Source organism: Trematomus bernacchii, unplaced genomic scaffold, assembly GCF_902827165.1.
Source record: "Trematomus bernacchii unplaced genomic scaffold, fTreBer1.1, whole genome shotgun sequence".
NCBI lineage: Eukaryota > Metazoa > Chordata > Actinopteri > Perciformes > Nototheniidae > Trematomus > Trematomus bernacchii.
The window spans coordinates 55811-75710 of NW_022987648.1; the positions used below are offsets into that span (position 1 = coordinate 55811).

General features: G+C 42.3%; 1 protein-coding gene across 1 annotated transcript; it reads left to right on the forward strand.

The window, feature by feature from the left end:
• Positions 1–2213: 2213 nt before the first annotated feature.
• Positions 2214–18352, forward strand: marco (macrophage receptor with collagenous structure). The gene is made up of 11 exons (XM_034134530.1): positions 2214–2442; positions 7702–7800; positions 7964–8106; positions 8746–8863; positions 9162–9233; positions 10922–11011; positions 12774–12860; positions 13207–13242; positions 15344–15403; positions 15771–15935; positions 17993–18352. Exons 1-11 carry the CDS (start codon positions 2334–2336, stop codon positions 18121–18123), a joined length of 1110 nt encoding a protein of 369 aa, XP_033990421.1. The 5' UTR covers positions 2214–2333; the 3' UTR covers positions 18124–18352.
• The last annotated feature ends 1548 nt before the right edge of the window (positions 18353–19900 follow it).

The window sequence follows — 19900 nt, forward strand, 5'->3', positions numbered from 1 at the left end:
AACTAGTTAACATGTCAGAGCTTTTGCAGCGCACTAGTTAACTTGTAAGACTTTTAGCGTCACTAGTACGGTCAGAGGGGCCACTAGTTCATCAAAAAGCTTACAAGTTGGGACTTTGGCTCTACTAGTGCTGCTCCTGGCGTCACTAGTAAGGCTTATGTGCTAACTAGTCGGACAAAAGTGCCACTAGTTGCTGAAAAAGAGTGACTAGTGTAATGTTTTATGTAACTAGTAAAGCAGAGTGCCACACTAGTTTGACCATATATCTAACAAGTGAAATCAAAGAGCCAACTAGTGCAGGCAGCTGCCGTCTGACATCAAGGATATGGAATAAATACTCAAATGGCTTGCCATAGCTACAAGAGCTGCTCCTGGCGTAACTAGTAAGGCTTATGTGGTAACTAGTCGGACAAAAGTGCCACTAGTTGCTGAAAAAGAGTGACTAGTGTAATGTTTTATTTAACTAGTAAAGCAGAGTGCCAAACTAGTTTGACCATATATCTAACAAGTGAAATCAAAGAGCCAACTAGTGTAGGCAGCTGCCGTCTGATAACAAGGATATGGAATAAATACTCAAATGGCTTGCCATAGACGCAGGGGAGCCCTCAGCACTCTTTTTGAGCACACTTTTTTGCGAGGCAAGCGCGTCAGGGTGTGCTCTATCGCCCGCAGCCCGGACTTCTCCACAGTTACAACCGAGGGAGAGGTGAGTGAGGCGCAGTGGCTGCTAAAGCCGGTCAGGGACAGTGAGGTGGAACGGTGTGCTGGACGACAGTACGTGTATACATCGAGCCTGTGAGAGATATAACGCAGGGTTACGCATTGTAACCCTTGTTATATTAACACAGGCGGAGCCCTCTACTCTGGGGCACTGTCTGTCCTATACCGCTCGCTGAAGAGTGGTGTAGGATAATGGTCAGGAGGCGAGGCCTCCTTTTATACGGAAGTGAGATGCGCGCGCATTCAGGTAGGCCCGCCTCGGGGCCGGCTACGTCAGTAGGTGAATGCTTGCATGATAAGGTAGTACCCATAGAGTCCAGTAGAGGGCTCCGCCTGTGTTAATATAACAAGGGTTACAATACGTAACCCGGCGTTTCTTCTGAAGACATAAATAAGTAACAAATTCCCCCCCCAACAGCTTGTGACAAGTTGTGTGTGTTTTTAATGCCTGATAAAGATTAGCAGGAAATGTAAGCAAATGCTTAGGTCCGACTTGTCATCATGTCAACACCCCCTCATCATAGAGTGCCACAGTGATAATCCGGATAATCTCCACATGTCTACCCTACTTTTATAATTTTATAATCATAAATCTAATCGATAGATATATGATTAGAAAATTATAAAAGTAAAAGATTATCCGACTGAACAAAACGTGATCCATCTCTTAAATGTGTGTCAACCACAAACCTTATTTTGAGCTATTTTCCAAAATCCTATGCAGAAATTGCATTTTTTGTCGAAGGAACCCATGCGCAGCTTACTTCCGGGTTTTAGGACGCGTCACTGTGGCACTCTATTAAGGCTGTCCACAGACACACTGCTGGCCCTCCTCCCCTAGAGGGGCTATGTGAGTCCCTGTTATATTTCTACTGTATTATATACCTAAGGCGGGCCATACTCTGAAATATACCTTTCTTCATATAACATTCACATCTCACTATTTTTGCCCATACATATGTAAATATACCCTGCGCTTTACGGCTTTTTGCACTTGCTAGAAAAGCACTCAGTCTTCTGGCCCTTTACCTCAGGGTTTGGGCAGTGAGCCGGTACTCTGCAAATCCACCACCCTTCTTTAGTTTTGCTGGGAAGACTCAGGCTGTGGATTTCCCTTACTGAGTCCATCAGAGGAACCAAAAGGACAAAGTTAAACTAATATTTGTATTTTTTGACTCATTCTTAAGTCTACAATGTTATTTTATGTTGTTGCCTGTTTTATCTGCCGTTGATATCAAATGAGGGATAAATATGTGTGAAAATTAAGTGCACTGAATTTAAACCAAAGTTATCTATTAAGTTTCATTGGGGGGTAAAAGAGCAAACACAACAGACACACCAACCAAAAGACCATGCAGAAACATACGAATAATTTCTCCTTGTTTTGCAAGGCTTTCTTGCATATGTGGTTAAAGTGACTTCCTCATTTTACTTTCCATCTTTACTAAATGGGTGTTTCACTGCAACATTTGTGCAACCTCAGCTACCACTCAGATACAGTTCCTTCCTCTACTTCAACCCATGTCCTTGAGTTCTTCCGTCCCACATCATGCACCGAGGGTTATAAGTGTTCCCGAAGTAGGAATTGAAGGTGACAAGGGACTCTAGAGCGCATGGAGACATCAGTGGACCAGACCATGGATAAGGTGTCCTACACACAGAGTAACCCACTGTTTGACTTGTCCCTCAGCACCACTGACCTCTACAGTTTCCAGCCCGAGGGTGAGTATTAACAGACGCTGAAAACCTTTCAAAGCCAATCGATTGAGCTACTATTCCAAAAACATGGTAACACGATTCACAGGATTTAGATTTTTAGAGGTTCAAGTTAACACTGCTAAGCAACATGTGAGAATGTAATGCTTAATTCAGAAAGGTACTTATTGCATTGCAATACCAATTAACTTTTGAACCATAGCTCTTCAGCGGAAGTATAATTAAGTGACGAAATGTTGTTGAAACTAAATCTCTCAACACCATCCATCCATCCATCTTCTCCCGCTTATCCGTGTTTGGGTCGCGGAGGTAACAGTTCCAGCAGAGAGCCCCAAACTTTCCTTTCCCTGGCCACATCAACCAGCTCTGACTGGGGGATTCCAAGGCGCTCCCAGGCCAGCGAAGAGATATAATCCCTCCGCCTGGTCCTAGGTCTACCCCTCGGTCTCCTCCCAGCTGGACGTGCCTGGAACACCTCCCTAGGGAGGCGCCCAGGTGGCATCCTTACTAGGTGCCCGAACCACCTCAACTGGCTCCTTTCGACGCAAAGGAGGAGCGGTTCAACTCAGAGTCCCTCCCGGATGACTGAACTTCTCACCTTATCCCTAAGGGAGACGCCAGCCACCCTGCGGAGAAAACCCATCTCGGCCGCTTGTATCCGCAATCTCGTTCTTTCGGTCATGAATCTCTCAACACAATAAATGATTAAAGTGGTCCAGAGCATTTTCTGGAACACTCTTGGGGCTACATATTTAAATGAATGTAATAATATGATATTAACCTAAACCAAAAGAACAATTTAGAATATACTAAACTCCACGCAGTCCTTTTGTGTCAGTTATATTGTTGAGATTAAAACATTCAAATATTACAGTTTAGTGTTGTTCACATTGCAATAGAATGAAAAAACACTTTTTATTTTCTTCAGGTACCTTAAAGTGGACCTATCATGCTATATTTAAATGATATATTGTAGGGCCATACCTATATAAGGTATATTTATACGTTTCTGTTTTCAAAATACCAAACAGATCATGCATTTTAGCCATGCCTCATTTCGCTCTATGTGCTGTTTGCTGTCTACGGGTCTGATTCTGCTGACCACGCCCCCCTGCAGGAGAGGGGAGACGTGCTCTGATCAGCTGCTGGGCTGTCAGAAGAGGGGGAGAAAAAGAGATCTTCGTCCTCCGTGTTTTATTATATAGAGTCGTTATTCATTTGTTTTAAAGCTCAATAAATAACAAAGAAGACCTTTGACCAGCACTTTTCTAATTTTGTCCGGAAGATTTAAACTTTAACGGACATCTTGACCGGCGAAACAAACTGAAACTGAAACTCTGCCGCACGGTCCCCTCGTTCCTTGGAAGAGGCGGAGAGGTGGGTGTTTGTCATCTGCTGGTGGACTAACCGGAGAGAATTACAGTGCTTGCCTCGACGGGGAGGGATTGCATTGAATTACAGCAGCGGGAGCAAACGCTTGCCTCGGGGAGGGAGAAAAAAAGCCACAGCGGAGAATAAACAGAAGGGTAACCATGGTAACTATGGGAGGGAAGTCTTCTTCGCTGCTTTTGTGGCAGACTACAGCGCCACTTACAGGCCTGGCATATGTACTACAGCGTCTCCAGCGCTTTCGAGCGGCAATGGCCGGCCGTGGCCAAACCCCACATTCCCCTGATAGGTGGAGAGTTGGCCCAATAGCCGTAGCGCCACCGTCCTGACGTCAGGACAGTGTTCAAATCTGGATCAGTTTTGATCAGATCCGTTGCAGCCCCTTTTTTAGAGATTTGGGTATGGAGGAAAATAGAGAGGGTTGTGTTTTCTGACACTTGGTGAGTTCCCTGGAACACCGGGGACACATATTCATGTATAAAAGACGTACAAAAGTGCATTTTGCATGATAGGTCCCCTTTAAACTCCAGTGTATTGTTGTTTTGTAGATCATTTACATGTTTAAACCATCAAACTTCAACAAAGCGCATGTAAGCGCATGTAGTGCTTTAGGAATATGTTTTTTAACTGTGTTATAAAGATGCAACAACAGTGTGTGTGTGTGTGTGTGTGTGTGTGTGTGTGTGTGTGTGTGTGTGTGTGTGTGTGTGTGTATGTCCAAACACATGAAATAGAGCTATTAATTACCCCTGTGCGTTTGGTGTTTTCGAGGAACATATCGGCTCTATTGCGGCTTTCACACCAGCGCTTTTCCCTTTCTAGCTCCTAGCTAGAGCTTTTCTGGTTCAGCTCCGGTTTCCCTTTTCTGCTCCCGCTCTGTTCACACCGCCCAGAGCTGCCGCTGCTGCGTCATGACGTCACCGTTTACATCGCTGATTTTCTCCCCAACGGAGCTCACAACAACAACAACGGGGGACTGCGTCGGGTCGATGATCGTGTTGCTTTTAATCATACGAAGCCAGATTAAATTAAATAACGACTTCTCCAACCTTATACTTTTCTCCAGAGTGCCGTGGTTCATTGTTTATTAATGTGTTTCAGCGGCATTTACCGACCGCTGCAGTGCTGGCTGCTCTTCCACGGGAGTTTATTCTCCCGTTAGCTCCGGGTTAGCTCACACGGCTCTAAAGTATTCACTGTCTGACTGTCACACAAGCAGCTGATACATATCCCCAGTTCCCCTTAAGTGAATGTGTGTCAGTCTGAATTGACGCTGTTTGGCATCACAACGCTGTTATGAAAGTTTCTCTGGTATAACATGGGTGATGTTAGCATAGCAACCGAAGCTAAACTGACTACTTGCTAAGCCGTGTTCTACAGGCACATTTTACCGGCGTATTTTTCATTATGATTCTACTTGTGATAGTCGGACATGACAACCTGTGCAGCCCATGTATTGATTCCATCCGATAGCTGCTATAATAAAAAACAAAACGTCTGCCTGCTCTCCACAATGATCAATAACAGCGAACGGATGGTCAAAGTAAGGTACAAATAAACAGAATCACACGAAGCCTGGTTAGTGTTGCCTGACTTTATAAAGTGTTTTTTTTTTTATAAGTGTGTGGTTGCCTTCTAGTCACTTTGTTCAGCACTACTGCTTGTAGGCAGGCATGACGAGACTCTTCAGTCGACCCATGTTCAGGGGAGGTGGGTTTAATTTCCTGCACGCCTCGACGTAAGAGAGACGTAAGCGACGCCGCCTCTTAGCTCCGAAGCTCTTGCCTCTAGACCATGGGTGTCAAACTCAAGGCCCGGGGGCCAAATCCGGCCCGCCACTTCATTTTATGTGGCCCACAAGAGCTTGCAAAGAATATAATATGTTTATTATAAGGTTACGTGCCGCTTTACAGGAGCACGTTGCCCATAAACTACATGTCCCACAAAGCATCTCATTTTGTGAGATGCGCACTGAAGAGACTTGCAATGATTTGCCCTAGACTTCTGCTTTCAGACGTAGTTAATTATGAAGTTATTACCCTATCTGATAATAATCCAATGCAGAGGAAATATTGTAAAATAATACATTATTTTATATATATATATTATATATATTTATCTATGTATATTTATACAGTCTTAAAGTTACCACTGGCCCTTTGAGTGCAACCATAATTCTAATGTGGCCCGCGATGAAATTTAGTTTGACACCCCTGCTCTAGACCGACAATTTTTTGGAGCTGGAAGTGAACCGCATTCCGGAGCTAAGAGGCGGCGCCTCTGCGGTGTGAACAGGAAAAACCGGTACTTTTCAGGCTCCAGCTCCGAGCCGGAGCTGAAAACGCGTTGGTGTGAAAGGGACATATAAGAGGTGTGTTGTTAAACTCTGTGCCGCTGACAGAGGGGTTCTGATGTCAGACTGAAGATTTCAGGGTGAGGATGTCAAGGTGAGGGTGTCAGCGTTCTGATGTCACAGGGTGAGGATGTCCTCCGTCTCCAGCTCGCTGCAAAGTCCGAAATTATTATCAAGCAAATTGTGATCTCTGTCAGAGATCTCCGTATGTCTGTGCCGCACCAACGGGACTTTGCAGTGCATGAGGAGCAGCTGATACATCTAGCAGGTGGTCCAGTGATCCGCAAGGATGAGAAATAATAGTTTTGCCCAATCGCCATGACCTGTAACTACATGTCACCCAACAGCAGGAGTTAAACTTATGCCTGTAGTCACACAAACAAAAGAAGAGAAGGTGGAAAGAGTACACGTCGTTCAGGGGATGTTCTCACACAGAACCACAACAATTACGTTTTATTGAATTTATGTTTCAGTTGTTAGTGAAGTTTTTAACAAATAGAAAAACACCTCTGCATAAGTCAGATCTTAAAAAATCATGTGTTGGAGCCATTAACATCCTTTTGAATTATGATGGAAATATCTGACAGATACAGTATATTTGAGTTGCATTATTTATAAAAATATTATGTTTAGAACTGTTCAAATGTTTATGTGATCTAATATTTATATAATTATGATTTGATATGTACACTTTTGCGAATGAACAGTGTCAGCCTCCACCTGTGTGTGTAGGAAGGGGGGCTTTAAATGGACGCAACACTTGTGAGTTTTCAGGCCAGATGGCGGAAGTCCTGCAGTTTTCCGACCACAATAGGATTAGACACTTCAACATGATACACAAGTACAAAATAAATCACAGGTTGTACGGAAACCATCAGTTCCATGGCAAATTGGTGATTGGTTGGTTTATGTCATCAGAGATGTGAATAAAGGAACATGCCTGCAGGCATTAGGAGTGACAGTGAGCCAACATGCACAATACAGGGCTCTGAAGCACCCAAATAGAAATAATCTTTTTATTATTTACACTTGGGTATACAAAATATTTGCACTGTTGCCAATGACTACTGTTGCAGCTGATGAAAATATGAAAACATCTAATTGCTATTCTAAGATGAAAAGCATCACTGACCACTTTATTGTATACTTATTCCTCAAACCTGTAGACCGTACAGAAGCACATGCACACACGTGCACACACATGCACACACATTCACACACATTCACCTCTGAAGCCTTCAGAGGGGACATTAGTTCACGTCTCCGTCATAAATAGTTTGCTCTACTGTCAGTCTCTTGACTTCACTGATGACAAAAAGAAACCCATCTTGATCGCCCTGGGTTTTTATTGTGATTGACAGCTGACGGTCTACCCTGGTTGACCATGCTTCTAACTTCGAGAAAAAGCATTTGTATCAATTGAACCAAGCTACTGTTGGTCTCCTGAAATGACTCCAAAGATCTAAGTTTGCTGCAGATTGTTCACAGTTCCTGTTGTTAACAGTTTCCTGTTTGTGTTTCAGATGTGAAGCGAGCGAGGCCCAGGAGACAGTGGTGTTTCAATGTGGTCATTGTTTACCTCATTTTACAGACCGCTCTTAATGCCTTTCTCATTTATAAAGGTACAAACCCATAGTATTATTTGCTTTCAAATATACAAATATTAAAAATGTGGTATATTCAAGAGAATCAAGAATATTTGTATAATCAAACCTATGCTATTTTATACTGTAAATGTGAGGTTAGTAAAGTTTCTGATCAGTTTCCTTATCCTCTCTGTCCCAGTTTTCACTGTGGAATCTTCAGTGTCAGAGCCCCAGCTGGAAAGGCTGATGTCGAGACTCCCTCACACCTTCCAGACTCGACTCTACAACAACAGTCGAGACACGGAGACCCTCAGGGGCCTTCTGTGGGCCCTGAAGAGCCAGGTCCTCCGCTTTTTATTTGGAATCAGTTATCATCACTTATATCTTCATGTTGTTCATTTCATTTGTATAGGTTCAGTTTAGATTTTCAGTATTAACTGATTATCTAGTTGTTTCTTGACAAAAAAATCCTACAACATTTAGAAAAATATAGCTATTTTCGGAGAGTGAGAGTAGATATCACTCATCATATCACTCTCATGTCTGTTTGTGTACTACGGAGTTGGAATCAGGATGCAGTTAGATCAGCTTAAACCTAATCATTAATAAACTGTGTTTATGAGAAGGTTATGGGCTGGATTTATTTTCCGGCAGTAAAAGCTGTTGCAGTGAGGTCTTCGGGTTTGGCTCCATCATGGCTCTACAGCCGGACTTCAGAGAACAGGCTCACTGACTGACTCACAGATGGTTACACCGTTATTTGTCAAGAAGCTGTTTAAGCAATGAATTCTACATAAAACGACACAATGCAGATGTGTGTCTGAGTTAACGTACAGGATTTGCCACGTTTTGTTAATCTAAAGTTGTTATATGTGTTTGTTTGGTATTTGTGGAGTTATGTTGAATACTCAGTGAACACTTTGAAGCAGTGGGACATTGGGCTAATGATTGACAGTGTTCTCCACCTGTTGGAGAGGACAGGTGAGCGGGCTGTGTGGAGAGCAGGGTCCGCTGGAGAGACTGCAGGCTGGGCTGAGCCTGCTCAACAGCAGCACACACACCCTGGAGCGCCACGTGAACACCATCAGCCTCCAACCAGGTAGGACACACATATATGTGTGTGTGTGTGTGTGTGTGTGTGTGTGTGTGTGTGTGTGTGTGTGTGTGTGTGTGTGTGTGTGTGTGTGTGTGTGTGTGTGTGTGTGTGTGTGTGTTTATATTTAAATACTATTCCAGGGAAATTCATTTACATCTCAAAAAGCGTTCGTAGCTGTTGCTTTCTGATAGATGTATTTTAAGATTAACACTGCTGAACTGCAAATTGTAAAACTGTAACAACCTGAACATAACTTTTAGGTCAGAATTTATGAAGCTTTGCATCGTTTGTGTGTCCCCAGGAGCTCCTGGTTCTCCAGGTAGAGAGGGGCTTCAAGGACCTCAAGGTGTGCCAGGAGAGAGAGGCCTCAAAGGTGAGTCAGCATAAACCAATAAAGTAAAAGTTAGCACGAGAAACAGGTTTGTGCAGGGCTGGCCAGGTTGAGGCCCCCTCCGCGAGGAGAGGCCCCACGCAGTCTGCGTGATCTGTGTGTAGTGAGGGGCGGCCCTGGGTTTGTGTTAAGCAACCAAACATACCCTGGTGCTGAAAACACAGAGAGACACAACCATGGGAGAAATAGATGGACCTACACTAATCTCAGAAGCATCTCAACAATACTCATACAATGTTGTGTCTGACATCAGTGTGCTTCAGAAAACCTGTTGGAGTCCGCTGAACCTCTGAGCAAAATAAACATCAGGTACTTATTGTGAAACGTTCATTGTATAACAGCTGTGCAGAGCAGCATGTGTGTGTGCAGCATGAGGCGTGAGGCCGCCATGATGAGCTGTCAGCCTGCTGATGATTCCGGCTGATGGATGGGCTGCTGCCACTACATCACAAACCCACACAGCTTAGCCAGTGCACTGACATCACCTGAATGAAATATTTATCGGGGCTGGACCTTTTAATAAAGTTGACAAACTACCTCTATCTGATTTTTCTATAGGACCATTAGGTCAACAAAAATGTATGTTAATAAATTACAAAAAATTAAATTAGGACTGTATATTCCAACCAGATTGGAATGTAGAAAAGGATTTGCAAAATAAGTTTATTAACTTAAATTGTAAATAATTGAAACATTTTACCTAAGGGGCGCAGGGTTAGGGTTACTTTCGGGGTCAATTGGAGCCAAGAGAATATACAGTATTACTCAAATCCTGGCTATGGCTGCAGCTCTAAAAAATATCTTGAAAAGTTTTACTTTATCCCCAAACTACCCCAGACTGCCATGCACTTAGCCATTTATGTTAGTGATCCTACAAGACTAAAATAATTTGCTGAATGAAATTCCGGTGATGCTTCCAAAGGGCGAAATTTCAATAACATTTTTTTTTAAAATCCAACTAATGGGGAATGCAGCATTATCAAATGTGAATTTCCAGAATTCAAATTGTACGATCTACTCCCTAGGAGGAGTTCGGAAAAGTTTGCTAAAAACCCAGGAAAAATGCACATCATTTAAAATGGCCAACATCCTAATGAAAGACATATTTAGCTTTTAAAAGTGTTCACAATTGCATGAGAAATTTGCAATAGGGGAATATGAATATGTGTGCCGAAATTTCAGGAAACTTAATGTGCGAGTGGTGTGGCCTTTCCAAAATACATTCTACCTAGGTGGTGTTAGAGAGTCCGCTGGCCACGCCCGAACGCATTCATTGTAGAACCTTGCAGTTTTTTGCTAGGTCTCCTCTCACTTTAGTAATATGACAACTTTGGCCCCTAATCAGCAGATTACTACAGTATGACATTCATTGAGCAACTTCCGGATGTAAACCTCTCATTTCCCACCTCGAGATCAGTGCACTCAGTTTTTTTAATTCTAACTTTGTTCAGCTGGACTCATAAGTGCTGCAGCACCCCCTGTTGGTGAATGGTTACTATTATGTTCATGTTACTGTTGAAGTCTCTCCCCACTTTTGGCCGCACCCCCTAAGTAAAATGACTTCCCGCGGCTATGGCTGGACTTCCAGGAACCTGTGACTGAACTATATATTCATATAATTGTCACATGTGTGTAGTGTAAAGGCCTAAAAGCTGAAAACTGCTTTTCAGGTGACAGTGGTGTTGCTGGCCCTCTAGGACCTAAGGGTGAAATGGGACTCAAGGGCCAACCTGGAGAGCCTGGAGTTGATGGTCAAATTGGTGAGCTTCATAATAATTATTTGTAAATGTATTTATTTGTTGTAATCTTCTAGATGTGATTTTTTGAGAAGATGCTTACATTTAGAAAAGACAACAGAAAAGGGGTGTCCCAAACAAACTGCTGAAAGTTGAATACAAATCCTCCAGATAGACACATGTGGAAAGACTTTACTTCTACCTCAGCTGTGCTTTATTTTTTTCAAATGTAGTCAACATCGTCCTGTTCTTAAGTTTTAATTGTCTCAAATAATTGGTATTTAAATCTTACCTTAATAAAAGAAAAAAACGTACATTTATTTTAGTGTAGTTGTACTCAATAAAAAACGCTGCCATTTCAGTCCTTAAAGCTTAGCAAACTTACTGTGCTCACGGTGTTCTCCTTTACATGTTTTTGTGAACATTATTAGGTAGGTGTGTTTCATGTCAATCTACCTCTTCTTTTTGCTACTTACGTAAATCACATTTAATTGAATTGAATGCCCACAGGCAAAGTCTAAAGAAATGCGCATTACTTAAAGGGGACCTATCATGCAAAATGCACTTTTGTACGTCTTTTATACATGAATATGTGTCCCCGGTGTTCCAGGGAACTCACCAAGTGTCAGAAAACACAACCCTCTCTATTTTCCTCCATACCCAAATCTCTAAAAAAGGGGCTGCAACGGATCTGATAAAAACTGATCCAGATTTGAACACTGTCCTGACGTCAGGACGGTGGCGCTACGGCTATTGGGCCAACTCTCCACCTATCAGGGGAATGTGGGGTTGGGCCACGGCCGGCCATTGCCGCTTGAAAGCGCTGGAGACGCTGTAGTACATATGCCAGGCCTGTAAGTGGCGCTGTAGTCTGCCACAAAAGCAGCGAAGAAGACTTCCCGCGCATATGGTAACCCCTTCTGTTTATTCTCCGCTGTGGCTTTTTTTCTCCCTCCCCGAGGCAAGCGTTTGCTCCCGCTGCTTTAATTCAATGCAATCCCTCCCCGTTGAGGCAAGCACTGTAATTCTCTCCAGTTAGTCCACCAGCAGATGACAAACACCCACCTCTCCGCCTCTTCCAAGGAACGAGGGGACCGTGCGGCAGAGTTTCAGTTAGGTTTTCTTTCGCCGGTCAAGATGTCCGTTAAAGTTTAAATCTTCCGGACAAAATTAGAAAAGTGCCGGTCAAAGGTCTTCTTTGTTATTTATTGAGCTTTAAAACAAATGAATAACGATTCTATAGGCCTAAAATAACACGGAGGACGGAGATCTATTTTTCTCCCCCTCTTCTGACTTCATCAGAGCACGGCTCCCCTCTCCTGCAAGGGGGCGTAGTCAGCTGCAGCTCACAGAATCAGACCCGTAGACAGCAAACAGCAAATAGAGCGAAATGAGGCATGGCTAAAATGCATGATCTGTTTGGTATTTTGAAAACAGAAACGTATAAATATACCTTATATAGGTATGGCCCTACAATATATCATTTAAATATAGCATGATAGGTCCACTTTAAATGAGCTTTTAAGGGTTCAAGCAATATATATTTGACAGTGAGACAGCCTTATTGGGTCATCGACTGTATGACCAATGACTGAAAATTAGCAGATCAGCAGATCAGCAGACTGTAATTGCGAAAATATGAAAATTCAGTTTCTCTTCCTCCTTCCACTTCTGGTCATCTCCTGTAATATCGCTGACACAGCTCCATTTCACGTGATGTATGATACAATTTGCACAGCTTGATTTTAAGAAATATATATGTGTGTGTGTGTGTGTTTGAATGCAGGACCCAGGGGTTCATCTGGGGTCCCAGGAGCCCCAGGGGAGCAAGGTCCAGGTGCAAAGGGAGAGAAAGGAGACCTGGGGGCCCAAGGTAAGGGTTTGGACAGTGTTTGGTTCTATTATCTGATGAGCCAGTTGCTTGTGTTCATACTTTGTTGTTGAAATTACTGTTATAGACCAATCTGCCTGTCGTTATTTATTTCAAGGAATTTTTTTTCCTGAAAGGTCGAGGGACTTCATTGAGCTGCCATACTGAGTGTTGTCAATCATTGCTTGTGTTTCAGTTGGAACGGACTCAGTTTATTAAACACTAACATTATGGGCAAGTGTTAGTTGGCCTCTAAACATGAATATTTCTTTAAACTGTAGATTGAATCCACTCAGTGATGTTCAGCAAGTGTCTTTCATAAGATGTATTTTTGTTATCTTGTCTTCAGGTGTAAGAGGACCTCCAGGTTTCAATGGAACTCAAGGTGAGAGTCGAATAAGGTTAGAGAAACCTCAATTAGAATCATGTTTCTTCCTTATGTGATGTACTGTAACATAAAACATAGAATAACAAAAACTAATAAAATATAAAAAAACATTTCAGATTAAGTTGAAGAACAGATTTAACACCAGGGTTTAAATGTATGAATGATATCTGAGAACAAAAAAACATCCAGTTTTACAAAAAAAACAGGAATAAGAGACAATGCCTGTAGTTTTTACATCTTAAGTATTAAAGGTGGGGTAGGTAATTTCGGAGAAACCAGCTCGAGTGCGCTAGAATTTGAAAAAACACAACTGGAGAAAAGCTGCCACTTCCTTACAGAGCCCCTCCTCCAACACACACGAACGCGCACATGACCAATGAGGGCACGAGATAAGTTTGTGCACAGATGGAAGGCTGACAGGCAGGTAGGTCATCCAGTTATTTTAGCCGGGCCGGCTAAAATGATTGGTCGTGCTTTTTACAGTATTACGGCTTCCACAGATGACATTTTTTTATGGATTTTTTGTCAAAGCACTTAAAGGAGAGGTGTCATGGCCATTTCCACTGATCATAATTCCATTGTTGAGGTCTACTAAAATAGATTTATACTGTGCATTTTTCCAAACTCACATTGGTTTCTCATACAGCATCTCTGTAAACTACTTGTATTCACTGAATTTCACTATCTGCCTTTAACGGCTCGTTGTAGCTCCAAAAGCTCCAGCCCCCACCCTCCCTGTGAGCACAGTGTGCTCTGATTGGTCGGGACGTTGTGAATCGCGCTGAGCTCCGTGGAGGTGTTGTTTCCTTGTTTAGGATACATAGCGAAACACAGCCAAACTCATCCTGAGCACACACAAAGTCACAGCCGAAGTAAAAACAATAAGTGTGGCTTGATATTGAGTAAGAAAAAATTTGATAAACGCTGTGAGAATGGGTCTGCAGAGAGAATGGGTCTGTAGAGAGAATGGGTCTGCAGAGAGAATTTTGCCGCGATCCCAACTGTCTGTTATCAGCCTGCAGCCAGGGAGGAGAAATCAGCTGAGCTGCCTGCTCCCTGCACACAGATGTGTGTGTGAGGAAGTCCGTGGATCGGTCAATTTGGACGAATCTGCGGGGGCTTAACGTAACGGCTCCGCGGACGTAACGTAACGGCTCTTCGGGATTGGTCCATTTCGTTCCGGGTACCGCTTGACATCATGCCGTTCCCGGAACGAAATGGAAGACTCAAATGGGCAGTGACGTATCTCCAACGAGGCATTTTGGGGAGGTATTTTCTGTGTTAGAGTTTTACTCGCTACAGGGTGTACTTTGAGGGTTTTGACTCTGCACACCGTTTACATGCATAAAAACCTTCATAACACACAAGGGGACGGGTAATAACCGGAAAAGCATGACACCTCTCCTTTAAGATATTCATTGCTATCGGGATGTTAAGAGCATTCCATGGAATATAACAAAAAGTGTATCTCGAGCCGATTTCTCAAACTTACCTACCCCACCTTTAAGTGTGGGTTTCTTTAGGAGAGGCTTTACTCTGCCTCGTTAAGAGTGTTTGGATACGGATGTGTTGATGAAATGGATGAGAAAAGGAAGAGGGTGAGTTGGGAAATGACAAGTGTACGTCATCTATATTTTTCATAATATGGAGAGTGTACACATGTCTGAATAAGGAGAGGGAGAAATAGGCACTTAATGTTAATCAGCCCAGTTAGACTCCTTTGTCTTTGCCTACTACAACAACCCTAGCTTGAGTTTAATATTAAAAGCTTAAAAGGTTTAAAATGTGATTTTACCCAAACATATTTAAAAAACATTAATGACAGAAAAAAATTATGTAAGAGAATATTCTCAACAAATTCCTTTGCAATCCAGAAGTCTAAAATATCTAGCAGTCTCAAAGTGGCTGTATTGATATGCACTCACATCTAAAGGCCTCCCAGCCTGCTGACACCTGCACTAAACCATGTTCAAAAATACCTCTGATACATCATTAGGACATTCTCCGTTGATGGAGTGTGTACCTATCATTTCATGTAAACTGTCAGTGTGTTGTGAAGATTGATTCCCATAGATATATAAACATGTTTCCTCCACAGGCCCCCCCGGTTTCCCCGGTGCCAAAGGAGACAAGGGAGACCCAGGAATAACACAAGAGAGTAAGTCAATATGTGAATTTAGAAAGTCAACAATAGATTTAAAAAAACTTCTCAGTACATTTAATCAAATGCTATACTTAAATACATTGTTGTGATATTATACATGCAGTTTATTGATAAAAATTGTCATTCTGCATGTTTCGGTTTGGTTCTTGACTTATTTTTAATACTAATACATTTGTACTTTAACTTACATAAAATATGTGATTCTTCTTCCACCTCTTCAACGACTACAACTTTAACAAATTGCTCTTAATAAAAAAGTCAAAGCAGCAGTACACATATAAATATATATATATATATGCATACAGTATATTATAAATACTGCGTATATCCACTTGGACCTCCCCTCTTTGTGTACTCACAGAGCTGGTGCGGCTGGTCCCGGGGCCATCTCGAGGCCGGGTGGAGGTGCAGCATAACGGGGTGTGGGGCACCGTGTGTGACGACAAATTCGACACCGTGGATGGGAAGGTGATCTGTAAGATGCTTGGCTTCCAGACCGCCTTCAGCACCTTCACTGCCAGCGGAGGTGAGTCTGCTGAGGTCACCACTCTGCAGCACACAGCATCCAACAGCTCACATCCAACATCTCACATCCAACAGCACCACACAGCATCCAACAACTCACATCCAACAGTACCACATAGCATCCAACAGCTCACATCCAACAGCACCACACAGCATCCAACAGCACACATCCAACAGCACCACACAGCATCCAACAGCTCACATCCAACAGCACCACACAGCATCCAACAGCTCACATCCAACAGCACCACCCAGCACCCCACAGCATCCAACAGCACCACACAGCATCCAACAGCTCACATCCAACAGCACCACACAGCATCCAACAGCTCACATCCAACAGCACCACACAGCATCCAACAGCTCACATCCAACAGCACCACACAGCATCCAACAGCACACATCCAACAGCACCACACAGCATCCAACAGCTCACATCCAACAGCACCACACAGCATCCAACAGCTCACATCCAACAGCACCACACAGCATCCAACAGCTCACATCCAACAGCATCACACAGCATCCAACAGCTCACATCCAACAGCATCACACAGCATCCAACAGCACCACACAGAATCCAACAGCACCACACAACATCCAACAGCTCACATCCAACAGCACCACACAGCATCCAACAGCTCACATCCAACAGCACCACCCAGCACCCCACAGCATCCAACAGCACCACACAGCATCCAACAGCACCACACACCATCCAACAGCATCCAACAGCACCACACAGCATCCAACAGCTCACATCCAACAGCACCACACAGCATCCAACAGCTCACATCCAACAGCACCACCCAGCACCACAACAGCACCCACCCAGCACCACACAGCATCCAACAGCTCACATCCAACAGCACCACCCAGCACCACACAGCACCACCCAGCACCACACAGCACCACCCAGCACCACACAGCATCCAACAGCACCACACACCATCCAACAGCACCACACACCATCCAACAGGTGCAGGTCTCCCTTGAAAAAGAGATCTATGATCTCAAGGGACAATCTGGATAAATAAAGGTTTGAAATGAAATGAACAGCATCCAACAGCACCACACAGCATCCAACAGCTCACATCCAACAGCACCACACAGCATCTCACATCTGTGTTTTTTCGAGAGAACTCTTTTCACGGCGTTAATGTATTCATTAACTAGCTAAGAGAGCAGCATGGTTGAGTGTTTGCTGGCACATAAAGGACATGTTGTCATGCACCTTGGATTTTATTTGTATAAGTTAAATGATATATATTATTTTATGGATAAATTACTAATTACATAAGTAACAGCTGATCATCTTTGACAGGGCCAATGTATGACAAGTAAACAATTCCAACACTTTGTCCAGTTTATTATAATATAAAAGCTGAAATATTAGCACACCATAAATACTGGTAATAATCACTCATTGCACCTAACCACAGAAAGTAAATTGAAACAGGACACTGGCGTGTAACGTTGAGCGAGCTACTGACAGTCCTAAATAAAACATTTGCTTTTATTTTATTTTCAAATGATGTTTTAAACAAACCTGCCATTTGTTTAAAACTGAATTTATACTAGTGCTTTTAATCGCTTAAAAAATGTAAATGTGTTAATCACAAAAATAATCTGTGATTAATCATGATTAATGACGTTTGTAATACTTGTGTTTGTATGGGTGGTGTTAGGTAAAGAAATGCATGACAAAATATGAGCGAAATCAGAGGGTGTTTTACTTTATTATAACACGATTACTGAATAATTGGCATGAAGTCAGACAGTAATCTGACAGCTATCTAAAGCATGGACAAAGCCGCTGTCAGAGAGCCGCTGTGATTGCCCTCTGTGTAATGTGTGCTACACAGAGCAAATCCTCTCTGCTGCTATCATACTGCAGCTCTATCTGTTCCTACAAAGCAGTGATTGTTCCTACTGATGTCCACTGGTCTCCAGTCAGGGCAGTAGATGTCGCTTTCTTTGCCTTTTCACTGCCATGCAGTTCATGGTAAACATCCATGCTGGAACCATAACAAATAAAAAAGCGCTGTCCTTCTGTAGGGACCGGGAGGATCTTGCTGGATGAGCTGCAATGTTTGGGAACAGAGTCAAACATCTTTAACTGCCGTCACAGTGGAGTGGGTGTTAACAACTGCAATCACAGCGAGGACGCCGGGCTGCTGTGTGTTTAGAGTCCACTCTGAAGAATGTGTTTCAAAACCATTCATTGACAATATGCACATGTCTCACTGGGGATATGAACAATTAATTGTGCTGCTACTAATGATGTCCACAGCTGGATTTAAATTCATATTATTGAAACACAGCATATAAAATGGCTTTTAGTTAAATTGTCACTGCATCACTTAACAAGTTCTGTCTGTAAAATTGATAATGGCATAAAAATGTTCCTGGAAAATATCTCTGGCATCTTTTCTTCATTCTGTACTCAGTGGATTAATAATATGTATCCCCAATTCAACCCCAAATCACTGCTGCACTGCCCTCATCAGAATCAATCCCCTTCCTCCACATGGCCTCTCTTGCCTTCAGTGACAGTCTGCCATCCACCATACACCACCTCAGAGGACTTTGCAAATATCAAGAGGTCCCATTGAAGGACACGAGTCATGCTGGAAAATGGTTTTTGACACAGCTCACCTGCTTCAGGCAACATGCTCTAACTACACATGTTGAGTAAATATATAGTGGCTTCACAACGTTCTTAGCAAAAAATAAATTACTATTATAATTGCTTTTTTTATTATTTGATACCCTTTTTATCCATCTGTAGTGGTGACCAGAGCTGTGGTTTTTTCGGGCTGTTCAACAGAACCATTTTATCCAGATATCTCAGGGACGTTTTTAGCAGATGTGACCACTGAAGGATTAACTCATTAGGTTTTTGTGTTCAAAGTTACTGTGAACTTACATGTGTCCATTTGCATCAACTTAAACTCAAGAATAAACAAAAGAAAATATAATTTGTCATTATGAACTCACAAAAAAGTTTGGGGCCAAAACTCAAGAATCTATTCGCTCACATTGAGGTCTCACAGGATGTAAAACGCAACTTGACCATTCGGTAGATTTTTGTTTTAATCTTGAATTAATGATAACATTCAAATCTTTAGGATAGATGTATGATGAATACATTGGTAGGTGGAACTGATATTTTTAGCCCAACTCCCTCCTGGTGAAATTTTAGAATACTTCCAATCCTGCTCATTCTCAGTCAGTCAGTGAGGGGGTGAGATAACACAGAATGTACTTGAAGGTTTGAGGATCATGAACTTTGAGAAATAAAATCATGTATTTAAACTTAAAATAAGTATTTGAAAAGTTAAGTAAAAATATTACTTTTTATATTTCACTTTTATATATATTTTTATTTTCAAGGCCTTATTTTAAAGTTGAACATAACATTTTTATGCCATTACAGATATTTTTTCAGTTTTCTGAACTGAAAAAGGAAATTAATTAATTTGTTCAAAATAAGAACTGAATCAAAGTAATTTTCAACCTTAAAAAAGAAACGTGTGTGAATACATTATTGTATTTTTTTCCAAACAATCAAAGCTTTTGGCCAGGATTTTGCTCCATAGTTAGTTACTAGTTACTCACTATTTCCTTATGAGAAACAAGTGGTATTACAAAACAGGATGAGCCGGAGCTAGTCAATGTGGCGGCACGTGGGAGTGTTTGTTTGAAATCCTATTTAAGATCTACATTTGGCCAAAAGCCAGACAACGCCACCTTGGGAATTGCACCCAAGGAAATAAACTACAAAAAGATTGTGTTAAAAATGTCAATCTGGTTGTGAGATTAAAGATTACACATAAATTAAAAACAGAAATGCTGGTTTTAATCATCAGCAGTTTGCCTGACTGATGAGCAAGTACACATTGAAATGCAGATTGAGGCATTTCATTTCAGTACAGGACTGCTGTAAATGGTTTTGCTACCAAG

Bases quoted from the DNA above. Each gene is read 5' to 3' on its own strand.
- marco (XM_034134530.1), top strand. From the start codon at position 2,334: ATGGAGACATCAGTGGACCAGACCATGGATAAGGTGTCCTACACACAG. The intron at 11,012-12,773 runs GTGAGCTTCATA...GTTTGAATGCAG, and splicing joins TGGAGTTGATGGTCAAATTG to GACCCAGGGGTTCATCTGGG. The intron at 12,861-13,206 runs GTAAGGGTTTGG...TCTTGTCTTCAG, and splicing joins AGGAGACCTGGGGGCCCAAG to GTGTAAGAGGACCTCCAGGT.